Below are 21428 nucleotides of genomic sequence, written 5' to 3'. Positions count from 1 at the left end.
TTATTTACCCGCTTCATTTATATTGCTTACTTTTTAAATAAATGAACTGAAGGTGGTAGAACCCTTTGTGGTTCGACTCCGGCGGCACCACCGCCACACCTATTTCTGCCTAATAACAGCAGTGTTAGGCGTTGCTGTGTTCCGGTTTGAAGGGTGTGGTAAGGGAGACAGACTTTTCCGAGGCGTTCCAGCTTAGTCCTCAGGGGTAGCGGCGCATCTGTGGCCGACCTCAGGTAGGAATATCTAATCCTATCTGGGGTTGATTACAGATGTCCATGGGCGGCAGTAGCCACTTACCATCAGGTGGACTGCATGCTCGTCTGCTACTCCTATATTATAAAAAAAAAACAAAAAAAAAAAAAAACTTTTTGAAAAACAGCAGCTATTGGCTAAATGGGTAAGTTATTTTTTTTCAGTTATTTGTTTAACTACTAAGAATGTACAAAACCCACCTTTAATAAATGTGTAGGGGTCCTTTAACATATAACAAACTACGGACCTTTCCTATTATTAATTTGTATTCCATATATGACGAACTTTTTTGGCATAAACACACTCCACACCACTGACATTTAAGTAAATATAATAAATTTCAACACCCCCAAATTCAGCTTTTCTCCGTCTTATTGACATGCGAATATCGAAAACATATACATACGAGATGTCTGTCTGTAAACGGAATAAAAAATATTCAGTTGCAATCTGGCACGAGTCCAAGTCGCTACCACATTGATGTAATGAGTTATTAGTGTATTCGATCGTACCGAATAGATACTGCATTAGGTTCTCGATATGTGGATATAACAATAAATAACGCTTCATATAAGCTCATGGCGCTTGTGTGGTCTTAACCGCTCTACAAAGTTAAGCAATATCGAGCGCGGTTGGCAGGTGGATGGGTGACCGTTAGTGGTTCACATTTTAGCTTGTGTGCTTTGAGGGGTAAATAAGCTTTGGTCCCGTTTGTTAGGTATTATTGGATAATAGTCGTTAAATCTTGTAGAAGGTTACCCTTACACAACGTCACATCACTACGATTCCCTGTATCGGGGGTGCTATGAACAAAGTCTAATACACAAACACCTAAACCCAGAAAAGATATCTAAACTTGTCGCTCAGATATCTGTCTGTCCGGGAATCGAACCCGTAACCCTATGCGCGTCAGACTGGTAAGATGGGCTCCGCCACGCGACGCGAGAAAAAACGCAGTTAAAAATAACAGTTGATCATTCTAACATCGCAATTAAAATCAAATCACAGATGTGACCGGTTACGCTACCAATCAGGTCTGTCCACGCGTCCATTTTGTCCATTTGACCCAAATGTCCAGCTTCTACTGAAACGGTAACCCTACACGTATGTACCCAGATGACGTGTTACGCACTTCCATATGCACGCCTTATAACATTTAAGGGTCCGTTCAAATTAAGACAATTTATCCGCGGATAGCGTTTTACTCGTAGATAAGTCTTTTTTAATCTTATTATTCGGATGTTCTTTTCTACGTATAATACAAGAATCTAGAAACTAGTAATTTTGGAATTTAGTTTAGTAAGTTACATTCAATATCAAACTTTTTAGTGTGTTCAAAAGTGTTTCGAGATCCTTTTAGAAATGAGTGGCTTAAATTAGGCTAGCCCTCTATCATGAATCATTCGTAAGAAACGACTAAAATAACACTTTTGTACTTAAAAACTACATGACTAAGTGTATTTGGGTGCCTTTGATTCACACAAAAAAATCATGAACATTCTAACCAAGAACAGAAATATATAGCTTTTCTTGGGCCGCTTTACTCGCATTGTAAGTTGTTGCATCTACTTAAAGGAACTCCGACAATTTTACAGTCAAAATATGCTAGTAGTGAAAATATGTGTTCAACAGTGAGACAACAAGATAGTTACAGCCGTATCACAGTCACTCTTTCCTAAAGCATATGGAACGTTTTAAAAATTGCGAAGTGGTGGAAGATCCACTTTAAATAAAATATTTTTGATTTAATATCATAAAATCACTCCGCTCTTGCTTCCCGTTGTCTCTTAGACGTGGCTTTATATGCTTCATTATGTATACCAGACATCGCTGATTAGTGAACGCGATGCACAGACACGACCTCTCCAATCAACGACAGATTATATATTAACACGGATGTCGTTCTAAACTTCGTTAGTAGCCGCGTCTGAAGATTTTGATCCGATTATTAAACTACTTAACAAAGAACAAAAATATAGACTCAGTGTCTCGTAATATTGTAAGTGTAACTAAATTATGATTTCATACAAGAGTGATGGTTTATTTAAGTACATCTACGCCGTTTTTAAGCGCTGTAACCCTTCCGTACCACATAGGAGGTACTCTTAGGTCAGCCGTAATCCTTGTATGTCACCAAATCTAAACTTCCAGCCCATACTCTTCGTGTCCCGGCTGAGCTTTAGGCTCGCTACCAAATCGGTACAGCCAACAAGTACAATTGAAAAAAAGGCTTCTAGTTTGCGACGCGTTTGTGCGTTTGTACAGTTTAGGGTTTGTGGCAAGTGCCAAGCATGTGGTTGTGGATGTTGCTTGAGACGTAACATTATTAATTTGTTATAAGTACTTACATTTGATGCAGTGTGACCTCTTTAAACTAATGATGCTTACCTGAAAACAAAGAAAATTAAATTAAAATTAATGTTTACAGCTTACATACGAGTAGATTGTAGTTTGTAACTGATAATACAAAGTTAAGCATTGTCGGGTACGGTCGGATTTAGGATGGGTGGCTTAATGAGTGTCTATTCAACCGTATGGTAAGTTGCTATTACCGTCATGAACATCTGTAACCAACGCCTGATAAGATTATAGTTCGGCTACAGATGCTACCCCTGAGGACTAAGTTGAAACTCTTCGAATAATGTCACCCTTACCACACCCACACTTATATAAAAAAAAAAAAAAAAACCCTTCAAGTTAGAATATCATCATCATCAACAACACATTACTGTCCCACTGCTGGGCACGGGTGTCCTCTCATAATATAGCAACGCTTAATACGGCTATTATTCCTACACATAGATAAATCTAGATGCGACTAACCTAAGACCTACATATAAATACACTCCCCAGTGTAGTGTAGTACCCAATTTAGCCTACACAAGATCGAGATACAACAATTGACAGATATATGAGTTCGCCGGCGCCGGCGCACATTCCGCGAGAAAGGGGGTGAGGAGGGGGAGGAGGGGAGGGGGACTTTGTGTGAGCAATGGGTTCTGTTATATGAATGAATGAAGCTATGGAATGTAAACTTGTAACGTTTTCTGAATTTCAAAAATAACACATTATCCAGAAATATTCTTAATAAAGTTAATAAATAATTAGTATCCATTACTACGATCGATATTTAGGTCTGAAAATTTGTTACTTAGATTAAACGACCTCAGATTGACATCCCTATCCTTTACGCTTATATAATTATAGGTTGCACCAAAATGCTAGTCCGCGCTGAAGTTGTTATTAGTAGGGGTAGTCATACAATTTGCTAAGACAATGCGATTCATTTCTATATTCAGAGCGAAGTAGCAGTTTTACGCGGACCATAATAATCATAGATACAGCTTTTTTAGGCATCTATAATCCGCTCCATATCGAACAGGGGTTTTATATGGAGTTTTATTACTATAACTTTATAAGCTTTTATGACTTTCAAGTTAGTTTTACAAAAGGTCGATCTATGATAAAGTTTATCAATCTCGTAAACCAATTGTATTATAGCCCAATCTCCCCCAGAACAAGTGCGTCCAACCGAACAACGCGATAATGTATTTATCTGTTATTTGTGTTTAAATTAATATTTGTGCAAACAAATCACTTTGGAAATGTAAATTTTATTAACGTTTTCATATTCAACATGAATTTAATTTAATAAGCTTTCTACAGTATTACCATGATATAACATGATCAATGTTAAGGTTATTGTCCCACTGCTGGGCACGTGTCTCCTCAGAATAAGAGGGATTTAAGCCACAGTCCCCCTGGACATCACAATATCATCATTAACCCTTTACTGTTCCATTAATGGGCACGGGTCTCCATTCAGAACGAGAAGGGTTAGGTTATAGTTCACCGCGTTGGCCAAGTGCGAATAGGTCGGAGGAGGAGTCGCCGCGGGTAAAGGCCCCAGGCGCTGTGTCCCTGTAATTTCGGGACCAGAATAGGGCTACGGTAACCCCTGCCTGTCATAAGGGGTGACTAAAAGGGGGCTTCCGGGGTTGCGGGCGGCAAGAGTGGGAGCTCGAACCGCCCGGTAAGCGACCCCGGGAAGGGAGGCGGTATGTGTGGTCGCATACCGTCGTACGCACCAGACGGTGTGGCGAGCGTTAACCCTATACTTGACATTGTGCACTTAAATGCACATTAGAATCAGATTTTTTTTTCGGATAATGCGACATCGAATCTTACTAATAATAACTGAAAGCGAATTAGCAAACGTTTCTTTATGTCAGAAAATGAAATCAATATCTGTCTCGTTCACACATTGTAAATGGTAAACAAAATAGCGAGCCGTCATTCAGCGCCTGCGCAACGCTCTCTAAGAATCTTATTTTATCTGAATGAAATTAAGTTATATGTACGAAATTTATATAATCTTACTTTCTGCAAGCTTTATGCAATGTTTTGGTGATATTTTTTGAGATATAATGTTTTGAATATATAGTAATTCATGACTTTTGTTATGTGTGCATTAAAATGCACACTGCCAACGACATACAATATTACTGTTTGTCAATATTGTGTCTTTAAATGCACACTGCCAACTTTTCTACTATATACTAAGGTTCTGCACACAAGGCAGGGGGTTGGGTGAACAAAGTTCAGACAGAGTTTTTTTTTATAATTCATGACTGAAATTAATATTTCCCCGTTTCCACTAAATTCCCAGTCATTAGCTTGCAATATTTTTTTCCGATGACTGGAGGCCGAAAAATTCTAGCTTTGGTGTCTAAATTGCATAATTAAATCGGATGTAGAATCTAGCAAATCCCTAGAAAGATGAATTCCAGATATCTAGGTCTCATAAAGACGTCCCTGAACTCAAGTCCTGTCCAATCAATAGCGTCTTCTGTCAAAAATGTAAACATCTCCAATAATAATGATTCCAGAACATCTGCAATATCAATCCCAGATAAGACCAAATTCCCACTTGAGGTCGGCTATAGATGCGCCACTAGCCCTGAAGACTAAGCTGGAATGCCTCAGAAAAGTATATCTTCTTACCACATCCTTCAAACAAGTGGAATAAAGTCCAATCATATGCTCAAATTTAATACAACGTTCTAACGGAAACATGGATGCAGGTCTAAACAGACAAGTCGCTTTATAGCGTACAAATGTGATAGACCATTGTTAGTATTGTCCTCACAGATCCTGGACATCTTCGTTTGTAATTCCTGGTTGCTGTTTCGTCATGGGAACAGCGGTAAACAAAAATTATTGCCACTCAAAAAGTTTCGAGTCGCTTTATGTGGGATCTGTGTTTTTTTGGGAGGAGGTCTTCTAATCTCTCACTCAACTAAAATATCTCAAAACTTGTTGACATGTCATAACTTCCGAGACTTTTATCTTTAGTATTTTCAAAATGTATGATATTTTTTATATTTTTTAATTATTTCTTAGTTTAGTGAGTACTTGGCGGTGTGCATTTAAAGACACATATTTTTTTTCTCGTGAACCTGGCAGTGTGCACTTAAAGACACATACTATATTCTGAAAACTGCAATTCAGAGATTTTTTATTTTATTTTTCCTAATATCCTTATAACCCAATTAACGCAGGGAAGTAGCAAAAGTATATTTTTTTTTAGGATAAAATTCTCTGCCAAGTATAGGGTTAAGCTCACCTGGCCCGACGGGGCAACGCGCTAATAGGACTCCGGTTGCGTTCCTTTTCTTTTAGTGCGGTAAAAATCCCACATAACCTAAGATTTCTTAGGTATTCAGCTTTTCTCGTGATATTTTCTTCACCGTTTAAGCACGAGATAATTAATTTCTAATACATACATAACTTTGACAAATCAGGCTTGCCTGGGGTTTGTACCTCAGACGCCTCGGTCAAGAGGCCGAGGTTTTTAACTTAGTGGTTATCTAGTGACCATGTAATATCATGGTTACAAGTACTTTTACATCACAAAATTCTATGTTAGCTAAATTTTCTCTAGTACGGTACTGTTCGTCAACCCGTCAACTGCTCGCTGACGAGCCTCAATGTATGCGGGGACATGTCCTGTCCTGTTTATGTGATGTCACTCATCCCGCATTCATAGCGGAATATTCATCGTGTCATGTCCTTTGAATGATGTTTTTGGGATATGGTAGGAAGATTTTCACTTGATGTTAAGTTTAAACAGGAATTGAATCTAGGACTCACAGATTTGCAAGGATTGTGGGCTGTGGAATGTAGTTTGTGAAAGTTTGTGAAATTGAAGAAAACTATTTATGGGAACCATTCTGAGATTTGTAATTGTTGATAAACTAATTATTACATTTAAAGTAAAATGGGAATCATGTTTCTACGTGAGCTTTACTAACTTTTTAATGAAATTAAATATTAAACAGTAAACGAACTTGGAGTTCACAAAATCTTCTTCACAAAATTTGGATTTCCCCGTATGTCTCTAACTACAAATACAAATAACTACATCCTTCAAATCAGAATTGAGCGGTCGTTGACAAGGTTGTCATGAGGTAGAGCGATGTAGAAGTGGTACTGCAGCAGCCGAACTACAAAGGTTAACAACATAGATCAACCACTCTACAATTACAGTGAAATATACAAATCGTTTCAATTAAAAAAATGCAGCATTTTTCTATCTCTTACTCATTCTCTATAATATGTGAGCGAGACACACAGCATACATACATAATACAGAAATATATCCAAAACCGCGGTTACACATAGACAACATTAAAGTTAATTCTATAAGTAGCCGTGATCCCGTGAAGCAGGGCCGGGACCGCACGGGATTAAAGTGGCTTTTGGCGGCGCATCTGACGGGTTAATTTTGAAATACTGATGGTAGGGTCGTGTGCTGTTTGCTTTCGGTATTACCGTTACATCGGTGTAACTATCTCATCAAACGTGTAGATAGGGGAAAGGATTTACATTTTTTTTATAAAAAAGTCAATATAACCAGACATATCGTAAAATTTAAAATTAATCCTATTTATTAATCGATAACCTAATTATTTAGCTAGTTAAATTTTATTGAAAAATACAGGTATATTTTCACAATAGACATTATAATGAAAAAAATATCCTTGTTTGCCCTGAAACGGGGCAAGTTGTTATAATCCCGTGAATATCAACTTTATCTTACAGTGTCAATATTAACATTTTTAAACAAGTCCTTTGTATTGTCTCTAAAACTAACGAATTAAATTATGTCAGTAATAGTGACTCAAGTTGAAAAAGAAAGTACACCTACATTTAGTTAGTTTTGTTTTGTTTATTGCCTTTGGTTTGTTTTGTTAACTTTTTGTTTTTTTTTATTATTATTTTTGTTTTTTTTTTGTATTTTTGTTTTTTTTTTTCTTAAATTTATTTTGTGATTTTTATTTTAGTGTAATATAGTTTTAAAAAATTGTACTGTGTGCTGCAATTTTGTTGAATAAATGATATTATTATTATTATTTAATTCTGCCCTATAAATAAGGAAGAAACCTATATTGGCAACACTAACCTGGGAAATGTAACAACAATACAACAGCTGCTAACCGATACTTGTTACAACACCTGAGTGGTCTCAACAACCTTGATAAGGTTACTATTGTTATCCTATATAACAATATTGTTATTGTTATTCCCGCTTTTGTGACGTTACTATTGTTATAAAAATATTTTGTGGCCTTTTGTTCAACATCCAGCACTATATCGCAGAATATCAAAGTTTACCTAACTTACGAATGTTTCTACAAACGCAATGAATTTACGGTCTTATTCATAAAAAGTTATAGCACACTTATAACGTTGCTATAGTACGATTGTCAAAAAGTGTTATTCATAAACGTATTTTAGGCACTAAACCGTTCTATAAGCCTTCTATAACTTATAGAGGCCAGAACCCTACTATAACAGTGCTATAAGGCAAAGATGGCCCACTCTCAACAGCTGATTCGTGATTACTAACCTAATTTGACAATACGTTTTTAATAAATTATGTCAATGTCCATTTTGTATACAAACTTGAAATAATTTATTTTAATATCCGATAAATAACATTATTATATCACTATTTTAAATTACAATGCAAATTTTACGAAGCTTAGATTATTAAAAATCTAGAAAACCGTCCACCTCGAAGAACATAGCACCAAAGAGTGATCTGTTTTCATTAGACTATAGGAAGCGTTATCGCTTTAATAAATCGACAGTAAAATTTATAATTGATCTCGTACGTAATGATCGTAAATTATATCGCGGAGGTCCTGGTACACCTTCTGAAATACAGGGTTTACTGCCATAAGATATTGCGAATGTTTACAAAACGAAACTTAATTGAATTTAACTTTATATAATTATATCAATATTACATAAAACATTAATATCCAATCAATTTTCACTCCTTTATCTTTTAACAACTTTTGCTTCACATCCCATTTTAACAAATAAAATATTTTTAAATTCGCGGTATTTACAAATACAATGACACTGACATGTGATTTGGTTTTATCGACAACCCATTGACAAGAATGTCAAGACAGAATATTTTTTAGTACGAAATAATGTCATTTAATGATGTTTATCTATGGATATTCGTCAATTTGTTCGCCGAACTTCACTATAATGGCAACATTTTCATTTATAGTTGACTTTAGCGACACATTAGTTATAGAAGGTTTATGGAACGTTTATGAATAAGCAATTTTATAGAACGTTTTATAAGCTTATCGAACACTTTAACTAATGAGTGCTTAAAACCTTCTATAAGCATTTTTTATGAATAAGACCGTTAGTTTTTAACATGTTTTCTAGTGCTTTTGGGTTTATGAAAACAGATTAATAAACACCGAAATTGTTTAAAAATAATAACATAACATTTAAAGGTTTTGTCCGTTCAAGGTTAATATTTCGGTGACTATATTTGTTTTCTAAATACTTTCTTTCTGAAGGTGGTAGAAACCTTTGTGGTTCGACTCCGCCAGCACCAGCGCCACATCCATTACTGCCTTATAACAGCATTGTTAGGCGCTGCTGTGTTCCGTTTTGAAGGGTGTGGTAAGGGAGACATACTTTTTCGAGGCGTTCCAGTTTAGTACTCAGGGGTAGCGACGCATCTGTGGCCGACCTTAGTTAGGCATATCTATATCCTATGTGGGGTTGATTACAGATGTCCATGGGCGGCAGTAGTCACTTACCATCAGGTGGACTGCATGCTTGTCTGCTACTCCTATATTATACAAAAAAAATAACTTATTCGGGATTTAAAGAAAGAAAGAAAGAAACATTTATTCGGATAATTGCAACACAAATGAAATACTATAATGTAGAGAGACAAAAAAAAAATAACATAAAACAAAAGAAAAAAAATAAATAAAAAATACAATAAAACAACAAAAGGACAATAAAAACGTACAATCAATTATTACAATAATATGTGTTGCAACGACCACGAAAAGGGACAAACTCAGCATGTGCCACGTGCAGGTAAACTGCGTCGTGGCTCTGATTTTCAGTTTGCCCCCTGCGTCTGGGCTGCTCGGACGGCTGATTCACACATGCCGTCTGTGCCTTTTTATTTGCTAGTCTTTATTATCGTTGTGATTCATAGAATTTGTGTTTATGTGAATTGACGAATACTGCGTAAAATGTTAACAATTATAATAAAGTTTTTAATGAAAGCAATATGGTGAGTACCCATTTCAGATTGTTGTATCTTTTAGTGTATAAGCATATATAATAATATTTGAGTGAATCATCCCAAATACCACTTTTTATTTCTAGAAAAGTACAGCAAGCCAGATGGGAACCAACCATGTACCCCCATGTTACGATAACCCAGTGGACCACTACTATCGCTAGTACCGCGCCCGAAATATGACAACCTGCTATGATGCCTAAGAGCTATAAATTTTGGGTAAGTAAGGAAAACGTTATGTAAATATCTCAACTATTTAAAAGTCATATAATGTATTGTATTATACTTAATATAATTACCCAATTTGGAATTAAATTAAAATTAAAAGTTAGTTTAGTTAAGATTTTGTTTTTGACTTTCAAGTAATATAGCTTTATATGTATACTTAAATCTTTGTACTGTTTTTAGGCTGCGAAGAGGAGGAGGCAGGTTGTTCCAACATTTCGTGGCGCTGTACCGGAAGCTACCCCTGAAGGCAGCTGAGCAGTATGACGGGTACCATAACTTATCCGGAGCTGACCGAGTTCTGTCATGTAAATAATCCCTAGCCCAAGTAAGCTTATTGAATAGATATAAGGGTTCCTTATTTTTTATAACACCGAATATAAATGTGGCTAGATGTAGTTGCCTGCGGAGGTCCATTTTTAAAATGTTAGCGGCATTAATATAAGGAGTTACGTGAGAGCGCGGCGGAATGCTAAAACAAAAGCGTGCACAGGCGTTCTGGACTCGTTGGATGACTTTCTTTGTCCGTGCCAGTAGTCGTGGCCCTATGAGGGTATCCGCGTAGCTAAACTTAGATAAAACAAGGGCCTCACATAAGTTGATGCGTAAGGTCCCACTGAGGTAATTTCTCATACGGTATAAAACTTTTAATCTATAAAAGCAATTACGTACAATATTATTTATGTGCTTCTCGAATCTAAGGTTTTCATCCATGACTACCCCCAGGTTACGTGCCTCTGATACCCTATCTAATAATTCTCCGTTTAAAATAATAGATGGATTTTTACCACTAATTTTGCGAACCTGTGCAGTTGTTCCCATGATCAAAAACTTAGATTTCTTCGGATTTAATACTAAGGAGTTGCGTTCAGACCACAGAGAAATACGATCGAGTTCCGAGTTTAGTCTAGACACTGCCTCGTCTGTGTCACAAGGTTTAAATGAAGTATATACTTGTATATCATCCGCGTATATGTGATATTTACAATATTTTATATTATTTATCACATCAGCACTGTACAGTATAAAAAGGAGAGGTCCTAAAATAGACCCCTGAGGAACTCCTCGCCTTATATTTTGAGATGTTGATTGACTTTTTATACCGCTATTGCTATTTTGAAGTTCGACCTTCTGAGTTCGATTAAAAAAATAACTGTTAAACCAATTTACTGTTTGAATACTAAGGCCGTAGAACGACAGTTTTGATAACAAAAGTGAGATATTGAGCGATTCAAAGGCACGCGAAAAATCTAATAGAGTCAAAATTGTTCCCTCTCCTTTGTCCTGCGATGTTAAAATATCATCCACTACCTGAATTAACGCGGTAGTGGTGCCTCGCTTCCTTCTAAACCCAGACTGATATAACGGTAGAATATTATTTGACTCGAGGTAACTTATTATTTGATTAGAAGCAACTTTCTCAATCACTTTCGAGAGGCATGGTAAGATGCTAATAGGTCGTAGATCAGAAAGCGCAACAGGATTGCCTATTTTCGGTATAGGCTTTACAAGAGCCGTCTTCCACGCCTCAGGATAAATACTTGTTTCAAATGATTTGTTAATTAAGGCTGTGACCGTCGAAAGACAGTTAGGTAATACTAGCTTTAGCATATCCAGTGAAATGCCATCACTTCCAATTGCATTGGAGCTTAGTGATTTAAATACTTTACTTACTTCAACTTCAGTGACAGGCCTAAACTGAAATGTATCTGACGAAAACCTACTGAATTCAAAAGATGTTATAAGTGAAAGAGGTACATCCCTTGTACCAGGGACTTTCATAAAATAGTCATTAATCAGATTCGGATCATCGAAATGTGTAGGCAGAGAGTAATCGTTATTATTTATATGAATATGCTGCTTAATGTGCTTCCACATTATTTTTGGCTGTCTTAATTTGGAATTGACATAGAACTTAAAATAAGCGGCTTTTTCAGAGTGAATAGCAGTTCTTACAATATTTTTAAGATCTTTATAGTAAATTTTGTGTGAGTTTATCTTAGTGTTACGCGCTCTCACTTGTGCCTCATCTCGCGTTTTCATCATTTCTTTTATGTTATAAGTAATCCAAGGATAACTATTTTTGTTTTTTATATAAGCAATTTTAATCGGTGCATGTGCGTCAAAAACGGTTAAAACAATATCATTAAAGGTGTTGATTATTTCATTTACATCATCTAGTTTTGCTATGGAGTCCCAGTCTATACAATTTAAAACATCAATGAATAAATTAAAATTTATACTTTGTAACGGCCTGAACGCAACCCACTTAGGTTTGATACGAATTATCGGGACATCAATTACACACGTTATAAACGCGTGACTGCTCAGTTCCTTTATGTGATCAACGTTAGTGTAAGATATAGGTGCATTGACACATATCAGGTCCAGAAGTGTTTCCGAGCTATCTGTAAAATGCGTCGGCTCTAGCACCAGTTGTGAAAGATTGTTACTACTTAAGAATTCAGATAGCATTTTAGAATTGGCATTATTTTTATTTAAAAAGTCAATGTTAAAATCCCCCACCAGTACTGTGTAATCATATTGAGTAAAAGAACTCAAGGATTCACTTATAGCATCAAGAAATAATTGCACGTTTAGCCACGGGGGCCGATAAGCAGTCCCAACGAGTACAGTTTTGCCTTTAACTTTAATGCCTAGCCACATTTGTTCAATCGCAGGACAAATCGGATGTTCCAGTGTTTTCGCATTTATATCCTGTCGCAGATAAAATCCGACTCCTCCCCCGCGAGATCGCACTTCACTTGGCCTAGGAATATGCCGTAACCGGTATCCCGGAACTGACGGAGCGCGTCCCTCCTCACCTAACCGAAGCCACGTCTCATTGATTGCCATTATATCAACTGAGTGACGCATCATGGCTACTAAAAATTCGTCATGGTTGGTGCCTAAAGAGCCGGCATTCAACAAACCAACTTTAAGTTTACTATCCTTAATCATTTTTATAAGAAAATAAATCATAATATGAATTTATGCCGTCACCACATACTAGTATGTTTATATGAATAGTCATTGATATTAATCGCGTTTTGAAATGAAAAAAGGTGTATTTAGTGGGCAAGAGGAAATCGAGTTTATCAATATAATAATATAAGTATGCAACATTAATATAGGATAATCTGTGGCCAAAAAATTGTGGATAGCTTACAAACGTTATTTTGCAACACATATTACAGTAACGAGACATTAAATAGACAACTATAAGCGAGGAAGATTCATAGAAACAAATAAATTCACTTCCCCTTATTACCAAGCTATGTATACATAATATAACGCAATGTATAGTATACAATAATAAAAACTGCCAAGAAAAATAATACATAATAAAACATAATGGCTTTTTTTGAGATAATCTTATCAGAGACATAAAAGCATAGCACATAAGGAGTTTTAAAAATATATTTTCACGACACACAAATATAGTAAGAAAAAATATATTTTTTTGTGAATAGTTAAAAAGGCAGTATATAATTAGGAACATTATATGCAGCGACCAACAAGTTACAAGCCAAAAAATTTTTTTATGTCAGCATCTGTGCGAAAACGATAACGAGGCGTATCAGAGTCCCGACGCGCATATATGCATCCGTCTCGCGTCCACATAAAGCGCCATCCTTTTCGCCGTCCCTCCTCCCGTACTTTATAAAAAAGTTGCTTATTTGTTCGAGTGAGGCGCTCGTTAATATAGAATTTACGGGGCTCAGTTCCGACGATCAGTCCGGCGGTGTCCGCACCGCGACGCACGCGCGCTGCTTTTATCATTTCATCCCGCACCGTACGGCGCGCGAGACGCACTACTAAGGGCCGCGGTCTCGGCTTCCCGCCATCTGATAAAATGTCGTGTTTATGGCGAACACCTGCACGCGTCACACTTACAATATCGCGCTCCTCTAGCGAGACACCGATCTTGGTTGCTATTAGCGTCACAATACTTAGGGGATTCTCGCCTTTAGCTTCTTCAACACCCGATATCTCAATGTCGGTTAAAAAGGACGCTTGGTCGCGGTCATTAAGTTGACACTTTAGCTCGACGATGGTTTCCTCCATCTTAGAAGATTCTGAAGGAACGTTGGTGTCAGGTGCCCGCTGCTCAAGCATTGTAACTCGCTTTTCAACGTCACCAACCCTGTTGTTCAAGTCTCCTAAGTTTTTATTAATTTTTAAAATTTCTTGTTGGAAAGAGGCCATCTCTTGGAGGATGGTGGTAACCTGCTCTCGAATGAATTTAATGTCATTTGCGAGATTATTGTCGCTCTCGCAACGCCCTCTGTCAGCCGCTCCGACAAGCGCATCCGCCAACTCTGTATCCGTGCCACCCGTGCTGCCACCAGAGCTTGGAGTACCAATAGCTGTGACGCTTGCGCATGAAGCCTTGGTTTTACACTCCCGGCAATGCCATTTTGACAGTCGGGCATCACTGCTAAGTTTCACACATTGCTTATGGAATGCGAGTGTGCATTTTACGCATTTAACGGAATCCGACATGGACGCAAACCTCCCGCAGGCGCCGCACTTATTGGCCATAGTCAATTCGGTCTTATAAAAAAGTTCCAAGGTGTGATAATAGATGGCACTGTTACCGATAGTTGTTAACAATTAATTTAGGAGTTTCTTTTGTTTAAAATGTTAATTTATTTAATTTTGCAATAATATTAAGCACACATTTATGTCTTAGTTTATAATTAAAATGTTCAAACCCGAAAAGCAGTTTTATTTACACAACACTTGTCCTCTAAATAACAGCTGATTTTGACGTGTCAGATTATCAACAGCTGATGTTAAAACTCGTATTATGTCGCAAGCAAAGTAAAGTACTTGAGATCACTTTAAATCCAAACACTATACGGCACTACACAACTGTACTGTCCACACAAACAAGGTAATAATTGGAATTAATGATTGATTTAAAATAAATTATCAATAACAACAGAAACTTTGCACTGTGACAGCCGGCCGAGCTACCCTCCTCTACCTACCTATTTACGCGTCTTTTTCAGGTTGGAATCCAATATTATCTATGGTTGATTACCTACTCGTACTGTAGGTCGTGGGACGTAGTTGTGACATACCATCAGGTGGACTGAAGCTCGTTTGCTACTTTTATTATAAGAAGGACTTTCACAAGCATCATCATCATCATCATCATCATCATCATCATTGACCCATTATTGTTTCACTGTTGGGCACGGGTATCCTCTCGGAATGAGAAGCATTACGCCATAGTCCACCGCGCTGGCCAAATGCGTATTGGTAGACGTCACATACAGTGCCTTTGAGATTATTTTTTTAAATATCTCGGTATGCGGGTTTCCTCACGATGTTTTCCTTCGTCGTTTTAGCAAGTGATAATTAATTTCTAATACGCATATAAATTCGAAAAATCAGAGGTGCGAGGCTTAAAGCCTTGGACCCCTCGATCGAGAGGCCGAGTTTCTTAACCACTAGGCTATCACTGCCTATAAGAAGAAGAAGTAACTATATAAGAAGAACTTTAGTAGACAAAAATTGGTAAATTTTGATTACATTAGAGACTAAAGAATTCGGACGTTTCAAAGAAATTTAGTTGAATTTCCTAAAACGTACCAAAATCGGTGAAGTTAAAACCGTCGACGTCGGTAGTGCGGTCAGCGATCCATTAGCCTCCCAAATTAGTTGGAAATAGCAGTTTCTAATTAAAATAGTTCATTGATTTATCTCACAGAATACCGGATAAGGGTTTTATCTCCCGAATAATGCTAAAATCCGAGAAAATACATACGAGATATATATATAACCCCCAATTCCCTAATCTTTTTTTATATTTATTTTATAAAATTTGTTAGTCGGCAGTGTCGCTCATGGGCGTGTGTAACGAACTCCATGATAAATATAGTTTAAAAACTAAAAAACACGCTATAATCGCACAAGGAAAATCGTTAATCCTGACGATTCCAATGGAGAGAATAGGACAAAATTATTAAAATCGTGTATTATCATCGGTTCTTGATAAGGGTTCAAAATTTTAAATTAATCGGACCGTTCAAAGTGAGTAAAAATCGAGTTCAAAGATTCCGTACATACATACAGGTCAAGCTGATAAAAGCGTGGTAAAAATAAGGGTTCTACCTAAAGGCGATCAAAGATGCGTTGCCATTCCTGAAGACTACAATATCATCTCATTTAGAAATAATTACGTAGATGGTTCCTCTCCAATCGAAACATACTGGTTTTCAATTTCAAAAAAATCCACAAAATAATGACAGTATACGAATGTATGTACCTACTTACGTTATCACAATTACATTTGCCACATTAAAGATAGCAATCAGACTACAAATCCAACTACAACAATTAAATTCGAATTCACGCTCGAAAATCGGAAGCGATTTGTCTGGCACGCTGTATCTTGATGTATGCACAAATCGCACAATGACGTACAGTGCGACACACAAGTCGGGTTGTACAGCTGTATGCAATTTTGAAACTTGTAGCAAGTTACTAAGATTGATTGTGTAGCTACATCAGCTACATGGAAAGCCAAGCCAATGAGGCCCTTTGTGTGTGTTCACCGACTGTGACGACATGTACTGTTGAACGCATTGTTAGGGTGGCGAAAGGGAAATTGTAATAGCTATAAATGATGTAGTAAAGAATTCGTCTTCCTGATCGTAAGGGAATTCGAATCCTAGGTAAAGTATTGTTTTCATTTTTTTTGAAGTGACAAGTGACAAGATTTTTTTATATATTTGAGCCTACCGATGAAGCAGACGTGCTACCTGATGGAAAGTAGTCAACGTCGCCTATGAACATTTGCAACACCAGAGGAGTTGCTAATGCATCGCCGGCTTTGAAGGAGAGCTCTTTTGCACCTTTTTTGAAGAGTCATAGCGCTGCGGGAATACCTCAGGAGGAAGCTCATTCCTCATCTTGCACGTCCGTGGCTAGAACGTCATTGTAAACCGAACCGTGGAGGACGCCACAAGTCCAGTTAAACCTAAATGAAAAGACTTAATTTGCTGCAATGTAGGTACAATTTGATGTTTGTTGTAATTCATAATGATCAGTACGATGTTTTCTAATTGTCTTAAAACTCACAAATAATGATTTTACCACAACTCTATCTTTGTTTCTGTATATTTCTGTAAAATTGACATAGACAACTAGGTTTCTTTTTATATAATATAGGAATAGGAGACAAGCATGCAGTCCACCTGACGGTAAGTCTGTAATCGACCCCAGATAGGATTAGATATTGCTACCTGAGGTCGGCCAGAGGTCGCCGCTCACGCCGCCGAACGCCTCAGAAAAGTATGTCTCCCTTATCACATTCTTTAAATCAGAAAACAGCAGCGCTTAACACTGCTGTTATAAGGCAGAAATAGGTGTGGCGGTGGTGCCGCCGGAGTCAAACCTAAAAAGGTTCTACCACCTTTAAACTTCATTTCATAGTATCACTATCTTTATTTGGCGATGAATGAAGATTTTTATCCGACTCCATATTGGTAATGGTTTTTCGGGCGTATTTATAGATACAACATGTATGTCTCATTTTTGGTAAGACCTACAACAAGACTTTGTAGATTTTAACATAAGGCGGTGGTGCCGCCGGAGTCGAACCACAAAGGGTTCCTTCAACCTTCAAGACCTTTGTTTCTGTAATTTCTGGAATTGATATAGACAGCTAGATATCACTAATGCATAAACCCGTAGCAATTTGCACTCAATTATGGAACCGGCGCCCGTGAATTGGCGACAGACAATGGATATGCAATTAATTTCAATGCCTGTATACCCCCACGTGACATATGTTTGAATGGAAGCGACATGTGAGTGAGCGCAGAATCTTGTCGAGTCTGAGCGTAGTATTCGCTCGCAAGCAGTGATGGCCTAGTGGTTGAAACTTTGAACACAGTAAGGGGTCTCAGTTTCAAATCCCAGGCACCTCTGGCGTTAGAAAATTATGTGCGTATTGGATTATTAATTGCTATAACAATGGCGAAATACATCATAAAAAAATCTACACGTCGTAAAGTTCTCAAAGGTGTGAGTAGTCTAACAACTCGCACTTGGTCAGAGCGGAGTACTGAATAAAAATACCTAAACTGAATAAAAATGAGAGGGCCATTGAGAGAGTTCCCAGCAGTGGGACAGTAAATAAACATTAATAGTATTTACATAGCTAACCATCCTATGCTGGCTACATCACTTTTTATGTCCCCCTGCTGGACCCTCATGTAATCTACACCACCCGCATTGCGCATTTATGGACGAAAGTATAGGTGAGGTTGGTTTGTTTTTAATTACTTATACGCGCGACAAGAGGTTATTGATTCGGAATTGGAGGCTTATGCCGTGGATTTGAACCTCGGACCCTTCAATTTGACGCTGAGTTTCAAGAACGAGGCTATGACTGTTTTATTTATATTGAATATCTGTATTTATCGATAGTTTAAAATAACATTAGCATAAGAATCAATAAATCACATCCAGTTAAGCCAGTACATCCGCGGTGGATACACATTAGTGCGGTATCTGGGCGCGGTAGATACCAGGCCGATTGCGCCTGCGCATGCTTCCTGCTACACCATAGATTAACTATGTTCTATTTTGTGTTTTGATTTAATGCCTAAGGATACCTGTGATTTGTGAGGCGATTAACTTTTCTTAGATTTTGTATTGCACCTCATTTTGACGTTGGAATACAGCAGCGTTTAACACTGATGTTGTCAACCAAAAATAGGTGTGGCGGTGGCGTCGCTGGAGTATAACCACAGAGGATTGTAGCACCTTTTAAAAGTTTTCGTAGAAAAGGCTTTCCAACTTAATCTTTAGGGTAGCAACGCTATGTGAGTCAAAGGTAGGTTAGTACTGATTGGGGAACCAACCCCAATAATCCATGTACAGTGTACACAACACTTATTATCAGGCGAACTCCATACTTCTGTGCTTATATCACAAAAAGGATAGTAGGCATAAATCCTTGGACACCTTAACATACATTATCTTTGTGTGTCAATAAAGTATCTCGGTATGGCCAAGATCACGATCCGAGGCGTAATGCCCATTGATATTGTAATGCTAAGGATTGGACGCAGGATATCCGGGTTGAAAGCGACATAAATGCAGTTTACTTGCTTGCTTAAATGCTGTTATACTTGTGTGAGGGTGTTTATAAGTAATCTGTTGTGAAAAACAATTTAATAGTGATGTTTTTGGGTTTTTAAAATGTTGATTCCTTGCGTGGCTCTTTTTTTTAATTTGAAAAGTTAATGAGCTTGCAGTCCACCTGATGATAAATGGTCACTACCAATCATGGATTTTATATAGAACAAGATCTACCGATGAGAGATACGTTGCCACTTTTGAGGAAAAAGATGGCCGCGTCATGTATAAGTCAGCCGGCTTATAAGTCAAATAGCCGAATTAAGTTCTTGTAAAGACTATTATAACTAAAGTATTAGTATTACATATTACAATGTAATTTAAGACCCCCGGAAACTGGAATTTACCGTATAAACAGTTTTTAATTAAGTTGTTTGTAATTTTGTCGCCTCAAGAGGAACTTAAACTTAAGAAAATTAGAGCGATTTATATTTCTGGCACATAATTTCATTAATTACGGCTAAGCCATTTACTAAGTATTAACTTATGTATTTAAACAAGTATTTAACTTTCTATAGCCTCAATAAAGTAACAGTAATTAATCTAAAGCTGTGCGTAACGCCATCTGTGTCACTGTACGGTAAACTAAAACGAATGTGAGATCTCTACGTATCGGGAATGACAAAAGCTTTACGTAAGTTTTGATAGATGTCGCTCATTCACTATAAATCTTTGTTCTTCAATCGTTAATTGATGCTTTCTTTACTTTAAAATTTGTGTTAAAATTTACGTAACTATTAAAATAAAATGTTACGTTTAATAATAGAGAATGATAAATTTTAATGTACGAGCTTGTAAAATACACTAGCACTGTCTTGCATGCATTTCTTGAGCTTTCACGCACTTGCTTTCAAGAATAGTATGAGAAATATTAGAAATATAATTTATGACATACAAGTGTTTTACACGTTGGCACATTTCCTGCTTATCAACACAAACCTACTTATTTATCTTTATCAATGGCTGATTTACTGAACGGACAAATTTAAGACAAATAATTCCGTAATCCAAATCGGTTTTCTTTTTACCCGACTGCCAATGAAGGGTTATATAAAATATGTAGGTACCACTTTCTTTAAAGACATAATAATTATAATCTACCCTAAACCTATTACACAAATGGGTGTTTTCTTAACATTGCTAACTTATTACGAGTATTAATGACACTAACCTGTACAGCGTCATCGAGGCACCGTCCCCAGGCGTCGCTGCGGTCCACGAGCGAGTTCCACTTGTCAGCCAACTTGGCCACCTCCCGACGGATGGAGCGCGCCAGCTCGCGGGCCTGCTCCTCCGCTGAACGGTATCCTCGGGAGTCGCCTTCGTTGTCGCGTGATGCTGTGGAAGGAAGACAGTTTATATAACTACATAGTAGAGTGTATATTAAATAAGAAAAATGTTCTTAAGGTATACAATTATAGACTATTTAATATTAAAATTTATTGAGCCGTGTGGTACTGTAGCCGCACTTATTTTTTTAGTTATACAATGGCACAGTGGTCAATAGGGTTTCACTTTGTAGGTTATTTTGGATTCGATCTTCTGGATCTGGTCATTTGTGTATTCGTTTACATGTGTCGCGCAGGAGATTTTATATGTAATCGGTTTTACGGTTAATCTGTTTTTTTTAAATGTCTTCCTTTCTTAGAATTCATTTACAATTGCAAAAACACAAATGATATCGAGTATATTAGTTAATTAAAGTTAATTATAACGGTTGGCAACGACGCCTTTTGTAATTCCAGTTTGTAGAATGTAGTAGACCCTTAGATAATTGGATATACGTGTAAGTTGTGACATTAGTATGCAAGTATGTACTTATGTTTTAAAATTACCGTATCTTGGCAGATTTCATGATTATTATGTACAATAGTAGGTATTGTTTTCATTATTGTATTAATAATTATTAAATTAAATTCACAGCGTTATTTCTTTTGAACGTACATTGAATGCTTCATAAAATTAAATATGAAAATTTCTCCCATATTTCACGAAGCTATTTAAGCGACATTCCTATGAAAAATTCAATAAGCTTTAAAGAGCACGCCTCGTCTCTCGTTTGCTATCATTGTCTTGATTCAATATCGAGAACACAATTCATTCGTCTGTTCGTAAGTCGAATGCGTCTTGCAGCGAAAATATCTCGTAA

The 21428-nt window shown here is 37.1% G+C and overlaps 2 protein-coding genes across 2 annotated transcripts in view; both read right to left on the bottom strand.

Annotated features, from left to right (window-relative positions):
• The window catches only part of LOC140745602 (dystrophin, isoforms A/C/F/G/H), a 630858-nt gene that overhangs the window by 70521 nt on the left and 538909 nt on the right, over positions 1-21428 (bottom strand). Inside the window, exon 47 of the mRNA XM_073077541.1 lies at positions 20451-20617. Within this exon, the coding sequence (XP_072933642.1) occupies positions 20451-20617 (167 nt within the window). The remainder of the gene's footprint in view (positions 1-20450; positions 20618-21428) is intronic.
• On the bottom strand, positions 13201-15098 carry LOC140745240 (uncharacterized). Its single transcript, XM_073076975.1, has one exon. It carries the CDS (start codon positions 14660-14662, stop codon positions 13640-13642), a length of 1023 nt encoding a protein of 340 aa, XP_072933076.1. The 5' UTR covers positions 14663-15098; the 3' UTR covers positions 13201-13639.

Source organism: Epargyreus clarus, unplaced genomic scaffold (assembly GCF_041222505.1).
Source record: "Epargyreus clarus isolate Ecla_fem2 unplaced genomic scaffold, WU_Ecla_fem_2.2 ptg000010l, whole genome shotgun sequence".
Taxonomy (NCBI): Eukaryota; Metazoa; Arthropoda; class Insecta; order Lepidoptera; family Hesperiidae; genus Epargyreus; species Epargyreus clarus.
Note: the sequence above shows the minus strand (reverse complement) of the source record. Positions and strands in the feature narration are given on the sequence as shown.